This window comes from Petaurus breviceps, unplaced genomic scaffold (assembly GCF_028583685.1).
Source record: "Petaurus breviceps papuanus isolate PSGF00001 unplaced genomic scaffold, PetGlider_PUasm1.0 90895, whole genome shotgun sequence".
In the NCBI taxonomy this organism is placed as follows: Eukaryota; Metazoa; Chordata; class Mammalia; order Diprotodontia; family Petauridae; genus Petaurus; species Petaurus breviceps.
In genome coordinates this window covers 31246764-31268157 of record NW_027187372.1, presented here as the reverse complement: position 1 = coordinate 31268157, position 21394 = coordinate 31246764, and the positions used below count along the sequence as shown (strand labels likewise).

Genomic DNA, 21394 nt, shown 5'->3' with positions numbered 1-21394 from the left:
TTACTGCCCAAATAAATTAAGGAAGGGATATAATATCTATATGAAAGAGAGTGAATGTTTGTGTTTGGAAATCCATTTTTATTTGGAATCCAGATATCTGATAACTGCTAGAGATGTGAAGTTTGGACAGACTAATGCTCATTTCACTTCAGACTTTGTAAAATACACAAGTTTTCAAACCTCAGAAACCTCATGAGCATGTGTGTGGGCACCATATGTGGTTGTATGTACTATACAACCCCCCAAGTTAATGCTCCAGAGCTGGACCTTGTCCTAGGCAAGGGTATTGGAAGCATCTCAGGGCCTTCAGTTCACTGTGAAGGAGACAGGAACCCCTGGGATGTCAGGTGCTTAGAGATGCCAGCAAGAGGAAGAGAATCTGAGCCACCCAAGATGGTCCTCGAACTTCATAGAAGCCCCATTCATCTTTCTGCTAGGTGTCTCAGAGTCATATCAGAGTAAAAATGAGGAGTTTGGGTTGAAGCAGCTGAAGTTTGAGGTTGCCTATGAACTTGTGTGAGAGGTCAATCTTAACTTTTCATAATGAATGCCATGATCCGTCTGCCCAAATGTTTATTCTCCTATCAGCCTTATTTATTCCTCATCCTGTCCTTTATTCCTTTAGTCTCATTTGGGAGCCCAGGGCATTCGTGGTAGCTTTAAGTAGGCAGGGGAAGTAGAGATTAAATGCTCTCTTAGCCTAAAATGACCAAAGGGGCCTCCTCCCTTTCGTCCTAGCTTTTTTTGTTGTTATTTAAACTCTCTTCATGTGAATGGATACCTAAATGGGCTATGAGGTGAATGAGGTGGAAAACTAACAGATGATATGTTTAGGGCAGCCAGATTCTGGCTTTGGCTTAGGAGCACAATTAGGAATAGAGTGGTGTTGATCTGATCCCCTTCCACTTTCCAGGAAGTGGACATTGTGGTTGTGCCGTGCCGAGGGTTCCAGCCCCCAGTGGATACTCTAGGTGAATTAGTGAATGGTGTCCTGCCTGTGGTGATCTTTGCCATCAACAAGGATGCACTCTCAGAAGGAGATGAGGAAGAACTGAGAGATATCCGGGAACGGCTTTCTCTGCCTATATTCTTTTTCAAAGTGCCGAAGCTGGGCTCTGAGCTGATTTCCCCCAACTCTTCCCCCAAGAAAAGAATGGAGACTGAAAGATCATCAGTTCACCGACAGCTAGTTGATCTGAACTACCTGATTGATAGTCATCATAATTGTGGGACTCCTGGCCTAAATGGCAAAGCTCAGAGCATGTTGGTGGAACAGAGTGATAAGCTAAGACAATTGAACACATTCACTCATCAGGTGCTACAAACGCACCTTGTAGATGCAGCCACGGTTCTGAACCTGGTGCACTGCCGGTGCCTGGATATCTTTATCAACCAGGCCTTTGACATGCAGCGGGATCTGCAGATCACTCCAAAGCGACTTGAGTACACTAGAAAGAAGGAGAATGAGTTGTATGAATCACTGATGAACATTGCCAACCGCAAACAGGAGGAGATGAAGGACATGATCGTGGAGACTCTCAATATCATGAAAGAAGAACTTCTGGAAGATGCTGCCAACATGGAATTCAAAGGTAGGTTTCTGAGTGATTGCCAGAGAACTCTGCAGGAGGCTGGGTGTACTAGATCATCTGACCCTTTTCTTGAATTTGTAGAAACTGAGCATATTAATTTGTAGAGCCAAAAGGGATCACTAGGTCGACTTTTCCTTCCCCTTGCTCTCAGGGCTCAAAATGTTTGCCTCCTGAAAGATCTCTCCAGAAAGTTCCACAACTATGTGTGGTCAGACATTTGTCTGAGTATTGGGAAATCCTCCTTAACATCTAGCCTTAATTTGTAGTATAAACCTGTTTTTCTCTTGGGTAGTCAGTACCCAGTGGAAATGGGTCGTTGTACAAAGAGACGCTGCACAGTTTAAACTTGTGGAGGGTAGGTTAGCAGGCTAGGTTTCCTCTGAGACATTTCAGAGACAGGTAAAGGAGTGGCTTCAGTGGATCGCCTTTGTGTGCTGAGGCATGCTTGGGGGTGTAGGAAGGAAGACCGAGATGATTAGAAGTAGTGTTCTAAATATTAACCCCTTCTCTTCTCAGATTCTGTCTCCTTTATGCTCTCTATAGAAAGAGCACTGACTAACTGGGGCAGCAGTAGGAGGTATATGATGGCCCTGATCTTATGGCCTCTAGTTATATTAATAGTCTCCATGCTTCATGCTTAGAGCTGTTCTGTCTACCACCCAGGTGTTCCTGGAGCCACTGTCAGTGTAAGTTCTTTGGAACTTTTGATGTAGGTGACCATTCTATTCAATCTCCCCCAACTGCTGACTAGCTCCCATCCTTACCTCCCATAGATGTCATCATCCCTGAGAATGGGGAGCCAGTGGGCACCAGAGAGATCAAATGCTGCATCCGTCAGATTCAGGAACTCATCATCTCTCAGCTTAACCAGGCTGTGGCCAATAAGCTTATCAGTTCAGTGGACTACCTTCGTGAAAGCTTTGTGGGAACCCTGGAACGGTGTCTGCAGAGCCTGGAAAAATCCCAAGATGTTTCAGTCCACATCACCAGTAACTATCTCAAACAGGTACCTAAAAGATTGATTTTAATCTGATTTAAAGAAAGATGGGTGACAAATGAAACAGCATTCACACCCACCTCCCAAACTTATAGCTACAAACTTTCCTTTTATCCAGTCTGTTTCCCCAAAATGACTTACACCTCCAACTTGAGTGTCATTTCCTCTCATCCATCTGTCTACCACCTAGGGGAGGTGTTTATAAGCATTAAAATGGCAGAAAGGTAGAAAGGGGGAAGAGGAAAGAACTGCTGAGGCTGTCAAATCCTCATATGAGATTACCAGTTTCTGAATATTTGAGCATTGACCTTGCTCTTATTAAGTTGGCATAAAGGATAAACCTGAGGATCCTGAGGCTAGGATATCCTCTTGAAGCAAGTGTTTCTGCTTCCTTTTCTGAAACAGACACTTCATTCAGGGCATGGTGACTTGGCAGTCTGTGCTCTCTTTCAGATCTTAAATGCTGCCTATCATGTTGAAGTTACGTTTCACTCAGGGTCAACAGTCACCAGGATGCTGTGGGAACAGATCAAACAGGTATGGCTGACTGAGCAGATCACAGGAGCGTAGACTTAAAGTTTGAACTTACAGGTCATGTGGGCCAAAACCCCTCTCGTAACAGGTAAGGAAACTGAGGCCCAGAGAGGGTAAATGATCTGCCCAAATTCACAGGTAGTAATTGGTAGAGCTAGGATTCAAACCAGGGATCATTTTACTCCAGAATTTGTTTGTTTGTTTATTTATTTTTTATAAGTAAACATTCATTCATTCATTTATTTAGCCTTTTGGTGGGCAGTTGGGGTTAAGTAACTTGCCCAAGGTTACACGGCTAGTTTGTTTGTTTTTGTTTTTTTTTGGGTGGGTGTTAAGTGTCTGAGGCCAGAACCGAACCCAGGTCCTCCCGACTGTGGGGCCAGTGCTTTTACTTCCTGCGCCACCTAGCCTCCCTTGTTTATTTATTTTTAGTTTTCAACATTCATTTCCACAAGATTTTGAGTTCCAAATTTTCTCCCTGTCTCTCCCCTACCCCCCACTCCAAAATGGCAAGTATACTGATTACTCCTTCCCCCAATCTGCCCTCTCATATATTCCCCTCCTTCCCTCCCCTCACTCCTTCCCCCTTACTTTCTTGTAGGGCAAGATGAATTTCTGTGCCCTGTTGCCTGTATATCTCCCATTGTCTGTATATCTGATAATTTTACTCCAAATCCAGCTTGTTGTTGTTTAGTCATTATTCAGTCATGTCTGACTCTTCAGGACCCCATTGGGGGTTTTCTTGGCAGAGATACTGGAGTGGTTTGCCATTTCTTTCTCCAGCTCATTTATAGATGAGGTAACTGAGGCAAACAGGTTTAAGTGACTTGTCCAGGGTCCCACAGCTAGTAAGTGTCTGAGGCCAGGTTTGAACCCAGGAAGAGGAGCCTTCCTGACTCCAAACTTGGCCCTCTATCCACTGTACCATCTAGCTGCTTTCCACTAAAATGATATCCACTAGAGGACTCAGAGGAGTCTTTGTGGGCCCAGATCTCCAGGATCTTCCTCTGATCCAGACAGCTATAGACCTCTGCTCTTCCCCATTAGAGCTTCCTTTCCTAACCACTGAATATTTTTCTTGCTCTGTTGTGTCCCCTGAGACAGTGGGTGTGGTCTCTGTTGTAGCACCTAGGCTAGCTGTTAGTCTTTGAACTCCAGAGTGATGCTTCATCGGCCACACCTCATACTTGATGGTACCCAGTGGATTTGTCCTGGGACTTGTGATCTTGAAGGATAAATGCTCATGTTCTCTTAAGATTCCCTCTTGGTTGGTGTTCTCAGTTTTACTCCTACCTATTCTGTGTTGTAAGGATTAGAGTCCCAAATCTCCTATGATTTCTCATTTTTGGTGCCTTCTTTTATTGGTGTTGAGTCTTTTAACTTCCACATATTCTTTGTTCTTGATCTCACTGCTTCTGTCTTGACAGATTATCCAGCGAATCACATGGGTAAGTCCACCTGCTATTACTCCAGAATGGAAGAGGAAGGTGGCCCAGGATGCTATTGAGAGTCTCAGTGCCTCCAAGCTGGCCAAGAGCATTTGCAGCCAGTTCCGGACCCGGCTTAATAGCTCTCACGAGGCATTTGCAGCCTCCCTTCGGCAGGTGGGCCAATGGAGATAGCAATGCAGTTGTTTCAGAGAGAGTGATGCCTCTGTTTGTCAGTCTGTATTGACTTGACTTTGTTCTACTTGGAAATTTGTTTATCTGTTTACTTTTAAATTATACAAATGTGTTCTAGTGATGCCCTTTATAAAATATTACTCTTGCTTCCTAATAACTTTCTAGCCCTTCAACAGAACCCTTCCTTGTAATAAAAACATACAGTTAATCAAAACAAGTCAACTCATTGCCTCATTCTGCACCTGTCACTTGCCATCTCTTAGCCAAGAGGCAGGAAGCATATGCTTCGATCCTCTGAAGTCATGATTGGTCTGTTTATTTTCCACATATGTATTTGTTTAAACCCAATTCATGGGAGGGAGAAGCCCAAATGATTCCCCCTGTTTCTCAGAGTGAGTGAGCAGCAGAAAAGTCAAGACGGGGACAAGACCATTTTCCGAGTCACAAAGCATTCTAGGTGCCGTGTCATAGAAGGATCATAGATTTCCAGCTAGAGAAAAGGCCTTAGAGATGATTTAGTCCAATCCCTTTGTTTTGAAGATGTGGAAAGAAGGAAGGAAGGAAGGGAGGAAAGAAGGAAGGAAGGAGGGAAGGAAGGAAGGAAGGAAGGAGGGAGGGAGGGAAGGGAGGGAAGTGAGGGAAGGGAGGGAGGAAGGAAGGAAACATTTACTAAGTGCCTCCTAAGTGTCAGGCACAGTGTTAAGTGCTCTAGCAGTAGTATCTCATTTGATCCTCACAACCATCTTGGGAGGTGGGTGCTATTCTCCTCATTTCATAGATGAGGAAACAAACAGAGGTTAAGTGACTTGCCCAGGGTCAGTCAGACAGTAAGTATCTGAGTCCAGAATTGAACTCAGGGCTTCCTGATTCCAGGTCCAGCGTTCTGTCCACTGTCCCACCAGCTGCCTCAGATACTAGGGAGAGCTAGTTTAGAGCCAGAGGAGACCTCTGATGACATTTAGTCTGATACCCTTATTTTACATATGAGCAAATATAGAAAGGGAAAGTGAGTTTTCCAAAGTTACACAAGTAGCAGAGTCATGTTTTAAACCAAGGTCCTCAGACACTCAATCTAATCCAGGAGCCAGTTATCCTGGCTTGCCACAGCTTTGTAGCATCTTGTTCTTTCAAGGGGGAAGGAGGGTTATGATTGGAGTTGTCTTTAACCAGACTTCCAGGCAGGTAGGTAATAGTCATGTCTCTTCTGTTTACTCTCTAGTTGGAAGCTGGTCATTCAGGCCGCCTAGAGAAAACTGAAGACCTGTGGCTAAAGGTTCGGAAGGATCATGCCCCGCGCTTGGCCCGTCTTTCCCTGGAGAGCCGCTCCCTGCAGGATGTCTTGCTGCATCGTGAGTTTCTGTCATTTCCCCTGAGCAGGATAGAAGAAGGAGCTGGATACCAGCTAATTCTGTCTTAACCCTGGTGAAAATACCAATCCTAGGGATCTCTAGGAATTCTTTTCCATCCTTGTGAATCCATGTAAGCTATTAATTCATTTTTAAACTACTGAAGTTCCTCATTTGGATCTGCCAGTTGTACAATCCAGATAGCACCACCACCTATTAACTAAACCAGATAAATCACTTCCAAAGTCTTGGAATGACACCAGTTATGTTACCCTTATAGATAGAATTCTCCAATAAGTAGGCACCCAGAAAGAGCTCATTGAGCCCTAGCCATCCTTTGTCTCTGTGCCTTGTAGGTAAACCTAAACTGGGCCAGGAGCTAGGCCGGGGACAGTATGGTGTGGTGTACCTGTGTGACAACTGGGGAGGCCATTTCCCCTGTGCCCTGAAGTCAGTTGTCCCTCCAGATGAGAAGCACTGGAATGATTTGGCATTGGAGTTTCACTATATGAGGTGGGTCTTGGTTCCATCTATCTGGGCAAGGATATGTCAAAGAAGTCAGAGGTCTGGCTTAAGTTCTCTAGCCCAAGTATAGAGGATGTCTCCTGGTGTCCTTTCTCTGCATTTCTCAGTGTTGGGTTGTAGACCAGTGCTTAAAACTGGACTCCCTCCAAGGCCAAGGCTGCTTTGGTAGCCCAAACCCCTTCCTGTTCCAGTTTCCTTTCCCTGTCTTTCTGTTACCTTCCTCCCTGATCACTGAGGCTCAGCTGCTTTAAGTTTCCTGGCCTGGGAAGTGGGTCAGATTTCTGTCCTCATCTAGAGGTCCTTTCTTCCCTGAGTCCTGGCATGCCTTACAGGAATGGGGCATGTGGTTTGCAGCCCAGACCCCTCTCCCTCCTCCCAGGTCTCTGCCCAAGCATGAGCGTCTGGTGGATCTTCACGGTTCTGTCATCGACTACAACTACGGCGGTGGTTCCAGTATTGCCGTGCTGCTCATCATGGAGCGGCTACACCGGGACCTTTACACAGGGCTGAAGGTGAGGGCAGGGAGATAACGCAGGCCAGCCTGACTGCTGGATTCATCGCTCTCCTCGCTCTTCTTCCCTCCCTTCTCGGAGCCCCCCGGCTTTCAGGAAATAGTGGGAGTTTCCCTGAAGCCCTTGTTGCTTGTTTCCAAGAGGCCTCCTTGGATATTTTAATCTCAGAGGTGGTTCCTTGCTATAGGGCATATTCAGTATATGGAGACCATGTCATCTGTGATTTTAACTTTCCATGGTGTAGTGAAGTCCAGGCTCCTTAGGGTAATGCACAGATTCTCATAACTCTTCTGCTTCTAAGGTTCTCAGCACATAAGTGAGTGCCTTTTTGTTCAGTCAAAAAACATTTATTGAGCACCTGCTATGTATATAATACTTTGCTTTTTCTGGCTTTCCCCCACATAACTCTTCTGAATGTGCTTTCTCAAAGGATACTAGTAAATTCCTAGTCACCCTGGCCATTACTTGCTCTTGAAATTGTTGGTACTATTGATGAGCCTTTTCTTCTTGAGCTTCTCCTTCCCTTGGCCACCTTATCTCTCTTTACACTTTCTTTATGGATCTCTCATAGCTTTAGCTGTTGCGTTTATGCAGATGATTCTCGATCTTTATCTTCAACCCTGGCCGCTCTCCTGAGCGTTTGTCCTGGTTTTCCAGTTGTCTGCAGGACATTTCCACCTGGATATGTATCTGGTACTTTGTACTCAAGCCCAAGACTGACATCATTGTCTTCCCTTTCAAAACCAACTCCTCCTCAGCTGCTATTTCTATGTATAACTATTATCTAAGTTATCCAGATTCAAAACCTTAGTCATCTTTGACTCCTTCCTCGCCTTTATCCTCCACATCAGATTATTTGTCAAGTTCCACTGAGTCTGCTGTATTAGTGTCTCTATTATCAATCAACATCTCTCCATTCTCAGAACTATCACTGTAGTCAAAACCCTTGTCACCTCTTACCTAACTGGCTTTCCTCCCTCCAGTCTCTCCTCCTCCCAGTGTAACTGTATGCAGCTCCTAGATTAACTTTCCTAAAGCAAAGCTCTGGGCCTTGGCTTCCCTGATTAAAAATAAAAACACCCCTCAGTATCTTTCCATTGCCTGTTGAATAACATCTGAGCTCCTCAGCCTGGCATGCAGTTTGCAGTTTGGCTTTAACCAGCCTTTCTGGCCTTGTCTCTCTGTACCCCTGCCCCGCCATGCTCTGGACACAAGCCACATTAGACTCTTCGCTTTTAACGCGAATGTGCTTTGTTTATGCTGCTTCCTCTGAAATGCTCCTCTACCCCTTACCCTCCCAGTTTCTGCCTGTGGAAATTCGACACGTCTTTCAAGACCCAGCTCAAGTACTGCTCCTGATTTCCTCAGCCAGATGTGATCTCTCCCTCCTTTGAACACCTATAACTCTGTGTCCCTTTGGGAATTAATCTTCCGTTCTGCCTTGTGTTTCAGTTATCGGTCATCCTCTCTTTCATCTTTTAGACTCCTTCATGAGAGCAGAGATCACAGCTTGCTCACCACGTTTGTTCCTCTTTGTGCCACGCTCATAGTAGGTTAATGATATCTGTGGCATTGTGGGGATAGAAAGACGTAAACAACACGGACCATCGACTCAAAAAACAAAAGTCTAATTAAGGAAGAGCTATACTATAGGAAAAGATGATTAAAAATACAAACCAGTATATGATTGAGAGATGGGTGATAGAGATTCTGTAAGAACAGACCCCTCTCCTACCAGATTTCTATTCCAAGAATGAGCCGGGATGGACAAAGAAAACTTCATAATGGAGGCAGGTCTAAGCTGGCCCTTCAAGGATAAGATGTGGATAGGAAGAGAGAGGTCTAGGAGAAGGATGCTCCTGGCATGAGGAATAGTGATCAGAGGCACAGCAGAAGAAACATCTCAACTTTGTTGGGGACAGGGGAGTATTAGACAAATTATACTGAAGCAGGGGCTCTGTTTAGTGGAATAGTAGGAGATGGGTTAGAGAGATATACTAGGAATCAGTGATGGAGGGCCTGGAATACCCTGCTAAGGAAGAATCTTTTTAGCCTTTGAAGGTTATTGAATGAAAGGCAGGAGTGATAGCTAAGCTGTGAGTTAGATGTTGAATTTCCTTTGTCCAAAGCAACAACAGTAAAGGGAAGTGCATAGCTTTTCTTAATCAGCCTGCAGAGAAGTTCCCCTTCCCACTATAGTGGGAGCTATGGGGGAAGAGGAAAACATTTACCACAGAGCATCTGGCTGGGTCCCCTCCCACTGAATCCACATGGTGCCTGGCATAGGGAAGCCTCAACAGCAGGCCAGGGGGAAATGTAGAAATACTACAAGGGACCAGGAACTTGATGAAACATGAAGCTGACCATTGGTTTAATGTGGGAAAGAATTCTCAAAGTGACTTTTTTCTCTCCATTTCTGAGAAACTAGGATTATTTTCCATCATCCATTCTGATGGATGATGAACCAGAGGGCTTCATTAGCACTTCATGGTGGGTGATGTAACATCTGCTACAATGTAGAGAGTCCTGGGTTGGCAACTGGCCAGAGTGTTATGGACATTTGGGGCATTTGTAACCTGCAAAACCAAATCTGGATTAGCTGTTGTAAAATGAGCCCCCCTCCGTGTTGCAATAAGAGGAAATCTGTTTGAGAGATGTAGAAATGCTTACAGTTAAGGCTGAAGGGCAGTTCTGTTGTTGATCCAGGTTTCCTTCTTGGTCCAGGTATTATCAATGGAACTGTCTCTTCAGTCTTTTGGTTGTACCTAATCCTAGCCAAATGTGGGGATTTTCTGGCTTACCTCATTGTGACTCCCAAGGGATTTGATTTGTACTTGCTTCTTAAAGTTTCTTAAAGTTTCCTGTTCCTTGCTTTACTCCTCTCCTTTTCTGTATATCCCCAGTTTTTATTTCATATTTCTCTCTTTCTATATTGGAATACATTTGTCTCTTTGATAACCCCACTGATGAGGATGTCTTAATGTATTTGAACAAACGAGAAGTGGGGAGTTATCCTAAAGATGACAGGTGAATTTTGTTGTCTTTCACAGGCTGGGCTGATTCTGGAGCTGCGCCTACAGATAGCCCTGGACGTAGTGGAGGGAATCCGCTTTCTGCATAGCCAGGGGCTTGTCCACCGCGACATCAAACTAAAAAATGTGCTGGTAAGGGCTGCTCCCCAGGACACCTGCTTTTGCAGGCTGAAGGGCCTGAGAGAAGGAATCTGGGTGGGAGAATTGAAGTGGAGGGTTGGTACATATGCTAACCCCAAGCAGGATCTTAGACTTGTGGCCAGAGACACCTGTGGAGGGAGAGTGAGTGGAGAGAATGCAAGCTGTTTTCAATGTGCTTCAGGTCTGGCCTGTTCTGCCTTGGCTGGAAATGGAAATTGTGCTCAGAGGGATGAGGTCAATCTAGGTAGCTTAGCAGGCAAAAACACTCATAACTTTGTTTTAACCTTGTTAGCTCAATTACAAAGGATTGTTTTTTGATTCATTCTTCTGTGAAAGGAGTCTTGATATTTAATCAGGTGTGTTGTATATTTCTGGTGATTCTTGGTATAGAAATAACAGCTATTTGAGGGAGAGGTCCTCAAAATTCCTTAAAGTATAGCCTTAGCCCTAGGAAATTCCTTAAAGTGTAGCCTTAGCCTAGTCAGCTACGCTGTGAGACTCAGATGTTTTTGGGATTTTTAAGGGAGAAAGCTAGTGGCACTCTTAAGACTCTGCCCAAGTGGCCAGGGACCCAAGTGACCTCTTGTCTTAATCATGAGCCTTATTTTTGGGCTCAAGAGGGCAATTAGGATCAGAAATGCTTCTCTAGATGAACTTGTTTTGCAAGTGAATGTGAAATCCAGGATAACTGGAAGACAAAAATCACCAATTTCAGTAAACTAATGTTATTTTCTTTTTTTTTGATGGGGTCATGAAACTGGTAAGTCAGGAGAATGTTGTAGCCATAGTTTATAAAAATTTTAGCAAAGTGTTTGATCAAGTCTTTAATGCTATTGTGGAAAAAATAGGCATCATAGCATAGTTAGGTAAATTCAGATTTTGAATGGCTGAACCCAGAGTGTTACTAATGGCTCAGCTTAAGTGGAGAAGGGGGTATCTGATGGAGGACCTTAGGGATCTGTGCTTGGCCCTGCAACATTTCATCTTTATCAGTAACTTGAATAAAAGCATAGATAGCATATTTGTTAAATTTTCAGATAATAGTTGGAAGGGATAGTTAACCTACTGGATGACAGGCTTCCAAAAGATCTTACTAGGCTAGACTGTTGGGTTAGAATGAATAAGTATTACTTTTAGGTTCAAAGTGAGTTAGGCAGCAGTTCATCTGAATCTTAATAGATTCTAAGTTTAATATAAGTCAACAGTGTGATGTAGGGCTGCCAAGAAAACCAGTGAAATCTTAGGCTATCTTGAGAGACACCCGCCTACCAGGAATAAGGAGGTGACCATCCTGCTGTTCCCTGCCCTGGTCCAATCATATATGGACTTCTGTTTTGAGTGTGGGGTACCACATCTTCAGAAGGACACTGAAAAGTGAAAGAGCATCCAGAGAAGGATAACTAGGATGGGGGTGGGGTGGGGAAGAGAGCATTAATTTCTTGTCATTTGAGGATTAGTTGAAAGATTAAATGATTTTTAGCCTGGAAAAGAGGGAACATAAAGGTTGAATTTGAAGGCTTGTTACACTTTTTCTCTTTGGCCCCAGGAGCAATGAAATAAAAGGTAAAAAAGAAGCAAATATGAACCTGATGTAAGGAAAAACTTGATAAAAATTAGACCTATCCAGAAATGGAATGTTTTGAGAAGCAGTGGGTTTCCCCTTCATTGGAGGTCTTTAAGCAAAGACTAAATCAACACATTGGGTGTGTTGTAGAAGGAATTTTTTTTCAAGTATATTTGAACCTGACAGATGATCACTGTGATCCTTTCTTCTTTTTTTTTCTTTTTGGAGGGGGGAAGGCAGGGAAGTTGGGGTTAAGTGACTTGCCCAAGGTCACATGGCCAGTAAGTGTTAAGTGTCTGAGGCCGGATTTGAACTCAGGTCCTCCTGACTCCAGGACCGGTGCTCTATTCACTGTGCCTGGAAATTGAAATTCTGAGATAACTAAAACGCAGAGGGTCTTCTTTGCAAGAGTTTGGAAGAAGAGTATTATCACCCGACTGTTGCCTTGCTTTGCTTGCAGCTTGACAAGCAGAACCGAGCCAAGATCACTGACCTGGGTTTCTGCAAGCCTGAGGCTATGATGTCTGGTAGCATCGTGGGTACCCCAATCCATATGGCCCCAGAGCTCTTCACAGGTGAGGCTGGTGGAGATAATGGGGGTTAGGATATGGTTCAGCAACTGTGTTAGCTTTGAGTACCACCAAAAAGACCTAAGCCATCCCCCTGAATACAACTGACATGCCATAGACATAAGAGAGAAGGAAGCAAGGGGAAGAGTAAAAGAGATGAAGAAGCTATAGGAGAAGAGGAAGGAAACAGAGAGAGAGAGTGTGAGTGTCAAGGGGTGGGGAGTTATCAAGGCAACAGTATACCACCAACAGATGTTTGAGGTACCATTCTCAGATGCTGGTTTCAGATGATGTTGATGCATATGGGCCCAGGATTGTATATAAGTGCTCTGTGGGGAAGAAGATAAAGCATAAGCAATGGTCCCTGCATTCAAGCAGCTTATAATCTAGCAAGAGAGACTGTGCTAAAATAGGTGACATAGTGACCAATATAGAATGCCACAAATAAGTAAGTGCAAATTATGTATATCATACTGTAATTGATCTACAAGATCAGAGAAGGGCGAGGCCTTATGGAGAAGGTAGAATCAGAGATGAACTTTGAAGGATTCATAAGAGTTTCTGAATGGCATGGGGAAAAGGGAAGAATTTTCCAGAGAGTTGGGATGGGGAACATTAATGATAGCAAGGTGACAAGGCGGGTTAGAGCAGTATGTTCATTTTTGGGAAGTCCTGGGAAAATTAATCTCATATGGAAGCCCTTGAAGTCCAGGCAGGGGAATGTATTAGACAATAGGGGGACAGTAAAGGTCTTGTTTTATTTTGATTTTGCCAGGATTCTTGTCTTGGCCATGCCATCAACCATCTTTATGACCTCTTTGTTTCCTCACATGTGAATTGGAAAGGTCAGACTAGATGGTCTCTAGGTTTCCATGTTCCTATCCCCAGTCAGGCTCTAATTTTCTCTGACTATGTGAGAGGTTTGTAGAGGATTAATTTTTTTAAAGCAATGTATATTATGCAACATGTTTTTAGTAACAGGTAATGTGGATTAGAAGAGAGAAGCTAGGGAGGTTATTATAGAAATAAAATTATGAGGATTAGGTTGGTGGTAGTTGGGATGGGGAAGAAGGGACACATTTGGGATAATTTTTTTTTTATTTTTTTACATTTTGGAATAATTTTAAAGGAAGAGGAGACAGGACTTGGTGACTGCTGGATATGGAGAAAAAAGGATGATTCAAAGTTTACTCTAATGTTTTGAATTTGGATGCCTAGGACAGTAGCAGTGCCACTGGACAAGAAAACTGGAAGGGGGGCCTAAAGTTAGAATTTCCTTTATTTGGGACCTCTCCTAGGATCTTGTCCATAGCCATTTGCAAAGTGGAATAATCTAAGGCTCAGCTGTCTAGAACAGTCCCATGCCTTGCTTTGGTGTTTCTTCCTTCAAAATACTTCTTGAATTGGTTCTTTAGTCTAGGTTTCCATTGTCATTATTTGAATCTAGGCCTTTGTAACTAGATTATTTTAGCAGTCTCTTATCTAGTTTTCATCCCCTTTGACTAGATTTTCACTTTAGTCTTTCCTGTAGGTCAGACTAATTCTTTTTTTTTTTTAACATTTTTACATAATTAATTTTCAGTTAGCAATCATTTATTTTCTCTCCATCTCATCTCTGCCTGCCCCTTCTTTTGTGGAAAAAAAAATAAACCTTTATAACAAATATGCGTAGTTAAGCAAAATGAATTGGCCATGTCCAAAAATGTATGTCTCATTCTAAATCCTAAGTCTGTGTCCTTTCTGACAGGAAGTAGATGGATGACCTGCTTTATCATCTGTCCTCTAAAATCGTGATTAGTCATTGTATTACAGAGTTCTTAAAGCTTTCAGAGCTGTTTGTCTTCATAATGTTGTTATTGTATAAAATTGTTTTCCTTGTCTCATTTCACAAGACTAATTCTTCTAAAACACCACTGCTTTGGAAACAATAGGTTATTCACTAAGTTAAGTCCAAACTGCTGTGCCTGGCTTTCAACATCCTATATACCTGGTCCCATGCAACCAAATTTCCCATTACTTCTTAGTATATACTCATTTTTTAGCATGATCTTCTTGTTCAGTTCAATTTCAGCTCCACAAACTGAATTTAATCATTTATGTAAAAGAAATGTATCATTTTATTTCTTCAATTCCGTATAGTGAAAGTGACATTTTATATGTAACAAAATATTTTATTTTGCAGAGTTTGTTTTGTTACAAAGAGTGAACTCTGTCTCAAAGAGTTTCATTCAATGGCACAGTTTGTTTATTTGGAGCGGCAGCGAGATGGTACAGTGAATGGATAGTTTGGGACCTGAAGTCAGGAAGACCTATACCCAGATTGCACTTCCGATACTAGGTGTATGACCCCAGAAGTCACCCAACCTATCTGTCAGCTTTATTACCAGCAGTATGGGGAAAATAGTACCCATCTCCCAAGCCATTGTGAGGATCAAATGAGATAACATATGCACAAACATTTATAACATTTGTTATATGCAGAGCACAGCATTAGATCCCAGGGGAGACCTAAAGTTGAGGCAGAAAACAGTGTCCTCATCAGAGTTTACAGCCTACTTAGTAGGCTGTACATTTAGTATGTAATACTGTAATAAGTGATAATTATGGTACATAATTTTTTTTTTAAGCAATTGGGGTTAAGTAACTTGCTCAAGGTTACATGGCCAGTTATTTTGTGTGGGTGCCAAGTATCTGAGGCTGGAACCGAACATAACTATTTTTTTTTTAAATCCTAAAATGTTACAAATTGTTAGGCATTTAAACCAATGTTTTTTTTCCCTATGATTTCTTTTTTTCCCCATTGTATCAGAACACACAATATTCATTCTTTCCTCCATGCTTTTTGTTCATTCTGTTGTCTTTATTAAACTTTATTCCTGGATGTTGCTCATTATTGATCTTCCTTTGTCAGCTCACGACTTTCATGATCCTTTGTTTCATCATCAGTGAAATGTAGATCATAAAATTCTGCCTAGGCAACCTTAGAGGGTTATTGTGTCACTCAAAATCATACCTCTGGGGAGAAAAAGGACAAAGTTCTATATGAATACACTGTTGTGAGTGCACTGTGTTGCTGTTCCATTCATTGGCTTACCCTTGCCCTCTCTTAATGTAGGGAAGTATGACAATTCTGTGGATGTCTATGCTTTTGGGATCCTCTTCTGGTATATCTGCTCAGGCTCTGTAAAGCTCCCTGAAGCGTTTGAAAGGTGTGCCAGCAAGGACCACCTCTGGAACAATGTGCGCAGAGGTAGGAATGCCAAGCCCTGCCCATTTCATCGGTTTCTTTCTGCTGACCAGAGTGTCTGGGAGTAAGGACAGCATTAGACAGGTTAGCTCTGTCTCCTGTACACCCTGACACAGGAGTGAGTGGTGGCACCATTCTTAGATTTCCCAAGCTGTGAGAGAGCTGTTTTCCTTTCCCTAAGGTGTTTTGTGTTTCACTCTCCCAGAAAAATTATGATCAATGTTTTTTCCCTAAAAATGCATAAAAGGTAGTTCTCTGTCCTCCAGCATTATTCTAGTTTTTTTCTCATCCATTGTGTAGTTTGTACTTAATATAAATCTTACAGCAACTTAAAAAAAAAATCAACCCTTATTCTGCCATTTTTCATCTTAAACAGTTGGGTCAGTTGGGCACTGAAGCTATGGGAAATAGATGTCTTTCATTTGTAATTGCATTTCTACAGACTACCTCTGTTCTTATGTTCATGTGTCTTCAGGAGCCCGTCCAGAGCGACTCCCTGTGTTTGATGAGGAATGCTGGCAGCTGATGGAAGCCTGTTGGGATGGCGATCCCTCCCGGAGGCCTCTCCTTGGCATCGTTCAGCCCATGCTCCAGGGTATCATGGACCGGTTGTGCAAGTCAAACTCTGAGCAACCAAGCAGAGGACTGGATGATTCTACTTGAAGGCCCTTTCTCCGTCTCATTCTCCCACCCTCTCTCTTCCTCTTTCTTTTGTTTTTAAACTTCCTGGTCATAGGAAGAACTTGGCATTGTATACATCATAGGGAGCACCTGAGGGGACTGTTTTTGGCTATGTAACTTGAGACAGCTTCAAACTGTGGTGACTTCAGTCAGCTGTGAGGTTGGATTGTTGTCCTGCCATGTTTGTCCATTCTGTATTCACCAGTGATCCAAGCTGTCTCTTTGAGCAAAAGACTAGTAGTCTAGGTCACAGAAAAAAGCCGAAAAATGAGAGATTTGGCCTTCAGAGCCATCGCAAATCCCACCTCCTCATTTCTGAGCTCCATGAATTTTTCCAAAGTACTGGATGGGGATTATGTCAATAATATGAAGAGACATCATCTGGTCGACTTTTGTTCTCTCAGGGGTTAATTCGTTTGGTTCCATCCAGTGGTTAGACTAGAACCTCAGAAATGTCAAGTTTAGGTGATGGAGTTTGGGGAGAGAAACAGTGAGAGAGGGCCAGAGGGAGGAAGATAATTGTGTAGAGATGGGCGAGGCTCCTGCTGACTAACCAGAGCCTCTTGACTGCAGTAGTGTGAAGTCTTGAGTTGTGTGGGTGTAAATAAAGTCAGCAGTGCTCTTCATTGCCAGGTATGTTTACATTTGGGGAGCAGGTTCTACCCTTAGACCACTTTGGTTTCCCCAAAGAATTCATTCAATGAGTTTTTAAGAGTTTCTGTTACTGTTAATCCCAAAGCCTGCAGGTGAGATCTTGTTGTCTTGGTTTTGAGGCTAGCTTCAGATGGTAGTGATACTTGGAGGGTATCTGGGTAAACCTAACCCAGTTTAATTTATGGGTGAGACCCAAGAAACAAACACCCTGGAGGTCATTGACTCTTAAGGGGGTTATGTGTGATCAGACCTCTTAGAAAGATAACCAGTTTGTGTTTTTAAATGTTTGAAAAACAAATCTTTTTCTTTATTTTTTGAACCTAACACACTGACATTTTAAAATCCTGCTTATTTTCAAAGACATTTTAACCAAACTTTCTTCTGCTGCTTATTCTTCTCTCTTTTAAATATCATTTGCTAGAAGACAAAATAGCAGATGAGAAAGAAGAGCACTGTAGCAGGTACCTAAGTGTGTACAATTACTGCCTATATCTGTGTGACTGGGTCACTCCCCCCTTTGTAGTTAGTAGTGGAACATAGAAATGTCCTTGCACAGAGAAGGGGAAGAGCTGTGGTTGTGGTCACCTCAGTTCTACTTAAATCTTGGTTTCAAGCTCTTCTGGACCCCAGTGTATCAGCTACCCAACTCTCTTTTTAAAATAAGAGTAAAGAGAAGACAGAATTGACAGGGTTGGTTGACTGGGATGAGAAGCTCTTGCCTCTCACTCATTCTGTGTCCCAACAGCTGTAATCTGCTTTGCTGTGTTCTTGGAACACTTTGCAACCAGGATCATTCAAGTTGGAAGTACAAAATGAACATTGCATTGGTTGCTGGAATTTTCTGGGTAGAAAGATTGTCTTGACTATTATTATTTTCTTTTTTTTGCTTTTTGGAGGGGGGAAGGTAGGGCAGTTGGGGTTGTGACTTGCCCAAGGTCACATGGCTAGTTTTGTGTTAAGTGTCTAAGGCCAAATTTGAACTTAGGTCCTCCTGACTCCAGTCTCGGTGCTCTATTCACTGCGCCACCTAGCTGCCCCCTAATTGTCTTGACTATTAACATACAACAAAAGGAGAATGTTAGAACCTAGAGTTTGAAGTCTGGCTTGATTGACCCTAGCTATCTTGAGCAGGGGCTGCAGTGCCTAGCACCTCAAAAGTTTCCATTATAATAAAAAATTTCCAGTTGCAATTGAAGACATAGTCACCTATATATCTCTGAGTCCTTAGGCATCACAGTTCTTTGTAGTGGACTTATCAGATCTTCCTAGTTAGGAAAATGACTTAGCATCTCAGCATCGGCTGTTATGTCCTTACCAGTATTAACTCGTTTTCCTTCTGGGTTCTGTAGGTACCAGCATCTTTGTGGTAGAGGGAACCTAAATCTCCAGTTAGGGAAGGCGAGGGCTTGTCCTCATTCTCTTGGGAAGTTGAGAATGTATAGAAAAAGACAACAGCACAGACATCTGTTCTGTGTGGACTTTCAAAAAAGTCTTGTACAGTTCCTGCCTTGTACCTATGTCCCTTTATATTTTAATCAGTTGTAATTAGAAGTGGGTTTAAAAAATAAACATCTAGACTGAGTTTAGCATTCACAACACAGACACCCTGGGTATAGTCTCTGATGTCCTTAGCTCATGGCTGCATTCACACGTCAGTGTACTTCTCCCCCATACACCATATTTTTTGTTCAACCTAGTATCTGTTGGTTTGGTCTCGATTAATGTTTCTTTTCTAACACACTCCTCTGTATGTATGAATGAATATGTATTTGTGTACCCATACATATATGGTATATATCTACATACCTATAAACATATACACATGTACATATATATATATATATATATATATATATATATATGTATGTATACATTTTTTTCCCTGGGAGCCAGAGTGAGACTAAGGACAAAAGAAATCTGAGAAAAGTAAGGTGCGCACTGTCCAGGCCAGCCAAGAGTCCTGGATGCTTGGAGGATTACTTTCAACACTCAGCAAGTTTACTACAGGAATGAATGTTTGCTTTTGTTTTTAATGTTGTCAGCTATGTTTCCTCATCTTTTGACATCACATCATAGTTGAGGTGAGCAAGTGTTATGAATTGTACTGTATTATATACTTTGGGAGCCACTAGACTGTTCAGCGATCTCTTCCCTACTGCAATGCAATGGCCATTCAAGTCTAGATGATGTTATTTTGGCAGGTGTTGTGAAGACTGTATCTGGTCTTGGATTACACAAATACCCAGCTTAGTAAGGACAATTATGGTTGGGGGAGGGAGGGAAGAGAAACTCCTGGAGAAATGATCCTTGTCTGTCCTCTCTTCTAAATCAGGTAGCATAGCTAGTTAGCTTTAGCCTGCGAACACTTGCCTCATGTTAAAAGATCAAGAGTCTTTCTTCTAGGTCAGCTCAAAGTAAAGGAATACTAAGAGGTCAGGAGTCGGCTCTAATTCCCAGAAACACATTCAGACTACTGAAAGCTGAGGAATGTCTATGGAAAATGCTACATAGGAAACTCCTGGCTCTCTTGCTCACAGTACAGAGCAGCCAGCCTCCTTCCCCAAGTAAACTTTCTCCTTCTCTGGAAGCCAGCCTCATTAGGAAGGTACTAGCTGTTCAGAGACCATCCAAAGATAGAGTCATTTTCTAGGGAACCAAATGCTGTTCCCAAATTTTTTAAATTTCAAAACCTTAACTGTTTGAGGAATGGGAATGAGAATGCCAGACATCAAAGTTGGATGAGCTGTAGCTGTCGAATATGGCATTCTGTTATCAGCTACATTTTGATGTCTTTGAACAGCCATCAGGAGACCAAATGGACCTCACTGCAGTTTTTATAAAGGCTTTATTCCTCGTACAGATAAAACAGTGACAGAAGTGCAGAAGGGTGGTAGGTGCTCAGCAACTGATGGCTGTAAAGTTTGGAACCCAAGGGTTATCACCTGCACATAGCAAAACTTCATTGGCTCATCCTTTTACACTTACAAGCAGAAGAGGAACAGTGTTCTTTCTGGCACTTACAGGAATAGTGATGCCCTGGTAAGCCATTTCTTGGAGACAACGGGTGTTTAGTATTTAATTTGATTTAGACATGGTGATGCCAAAGTCCTGCCTTGTTAGTGTAGGGATAGCAGCCCTCCCCTGGCCACTGAATAACTGCTTTTCTATCTTTACTGGTTTTTTTTTTCCTTTTTAGTGGCTTAATTTCTAGATTTGCTGGGGAAACAACCTTTTACCTTTTCTAAAAATAAGAATATTTTTGTTGATTCCCAATGGTTCTGGAGCTAGGGGCTGGGGGAGAACTAGAGGAACTGAAAATTCCCTCAGGTCTTCAAGTAGTACTACTGCACTTAAAGAGGTTTTATTTTTAAGTTCATTTGTGTGCTTTGTTAACATCCAGTTCAATTACAGTAATCAAAGGGGCTCTGTGCATGTATGTGTGATATGCACCTGGTACTAAGAAGGCCAGCTTGCCAAGAGAGCCAAGGAAAAAAAATGGTCAAAACAGTTTGTTGTATAATGTCTTTGTTTGTGTAGTGCTTTTTGTTTGTTTTTGTCTTAATTTTAAAGGACTGATGTTTATTACAGTGTTAAAGGAAAATGTAACAAACTAAGTTTTTAGGATAAAAGTGCAATAACAAAAGAAATGACTTTGGAACAAACTCCAATTCTTATGACCTACTTTGTGCTACACCAAGTTCTTTTCATAACATTGTTACTGCAGGGCCATATCGTGTGTTTATTTTTAAGAGACGCGACTGTGGGTTAAGACTTCATTTAGTGTAATTTTGAAAGGTCAGGTTTGATTTTTATAGATTATTCTGTATACATGTCGGGATACACCAAACACCAGATGTGCTGTATAATAAAGGTCACATTAACGTTTTAGGTTTGCTTCTGTCTTGCCCTGATATTCCCTTCTTGACTATCCTTGAACCCACTAGTAAGGTTTAGAGTAGCATCTTTCCTACTATCTTTGTGGTATCTCCGGTCAGTCAGTCAGTGCCTACTAATCAAGGTAAGTGCTGGGAACACACATCCAAGTGAGTCAGTCCCTGCATTTGGTGAACTGGCTTATTTGCAAAGAAAAGACTCAGCCAGTGTTTCTCTTCAACATTAGTGTCTGGTTACTGCTCAATGTTGGGTTTCATTCATTAATAAATATTTTGGCACCTACTTTGTGCAAATGACCTCATTAACACAGTGCTTTAAGGCTAAAACACACTGAAAATATAATCACACACCCCTCCCCCCAATATAATTTTATAGATGGGCAAACAGAAGCAGTGAGGGACCAGGTGATTTAGGGCCTGACCAGCCATGGTTGGCAAAAGTGAGTTGTGTGAATTTCTTTTCCACTGGCTTCTATGTTCAGTTC

At 42.4% G+C, this 21394-nt stretch overlaps 1 protein-coding gene across 2 annotated transcripts in view; it reads left to right on the top strand.

Annotated features, from left to right (window-relative positions):
• The window catches only part of DSTYK (dual serine/threonine and tyrosine protein kinase), a 66585-nt gene extending 45681 nt beyond the window's left edge, over positions 1 to 20904 (top strand). Inside the window, exons 3-13 of one of the 2 annotated variants that reach the window (XM_069074663.1) lie at positions 914 to 1592; positions 2366 to 2598; positions 3043 to 3126; positions 4551 to 4727; positions 5965 to 6094; positions 6448 to 6604; positions 6996 to 7128; positions 10179 to 10292; positions 12326 to 12440; positions 15550 to 15684; positions 16157 to 20904. In XM_069074663.1, the coding sequence (XP_068930764.1) occupies positions 914 to 1592; positions 2366 to 2598; positions 3043 to 3126; positions 4551 to 4727; positions 5965 to 6094; positions 6448 to 6604; positions 6996 to 7128; positions 10179 to 10292; positions 12326 to 12440; positions 15550 to 15684; positions 16157 to 16344 (2145 nt within the window). In that variant the 3' untranslated portion in view covers positions 16345 to 20904. The remainder of the gene's footprint in view (positions 1 to 913; positions 1593 to 2365; positions 2599 to 3042; positions 3127 to 4550; positions 4728 to 5964; positions 6095 to 6447; positions 6605 to 6995; positions 7129 to 10178; positions 10293 to 12325; positions 12441 to 15549; positions 15685 to 16156) is intronic. The other variant, XM_069074664.1, reaches the window with a different exon arrangement.
• The last annotated feature ends 490 nt before the right edge of the window (positions 20905 to 21394 follow it).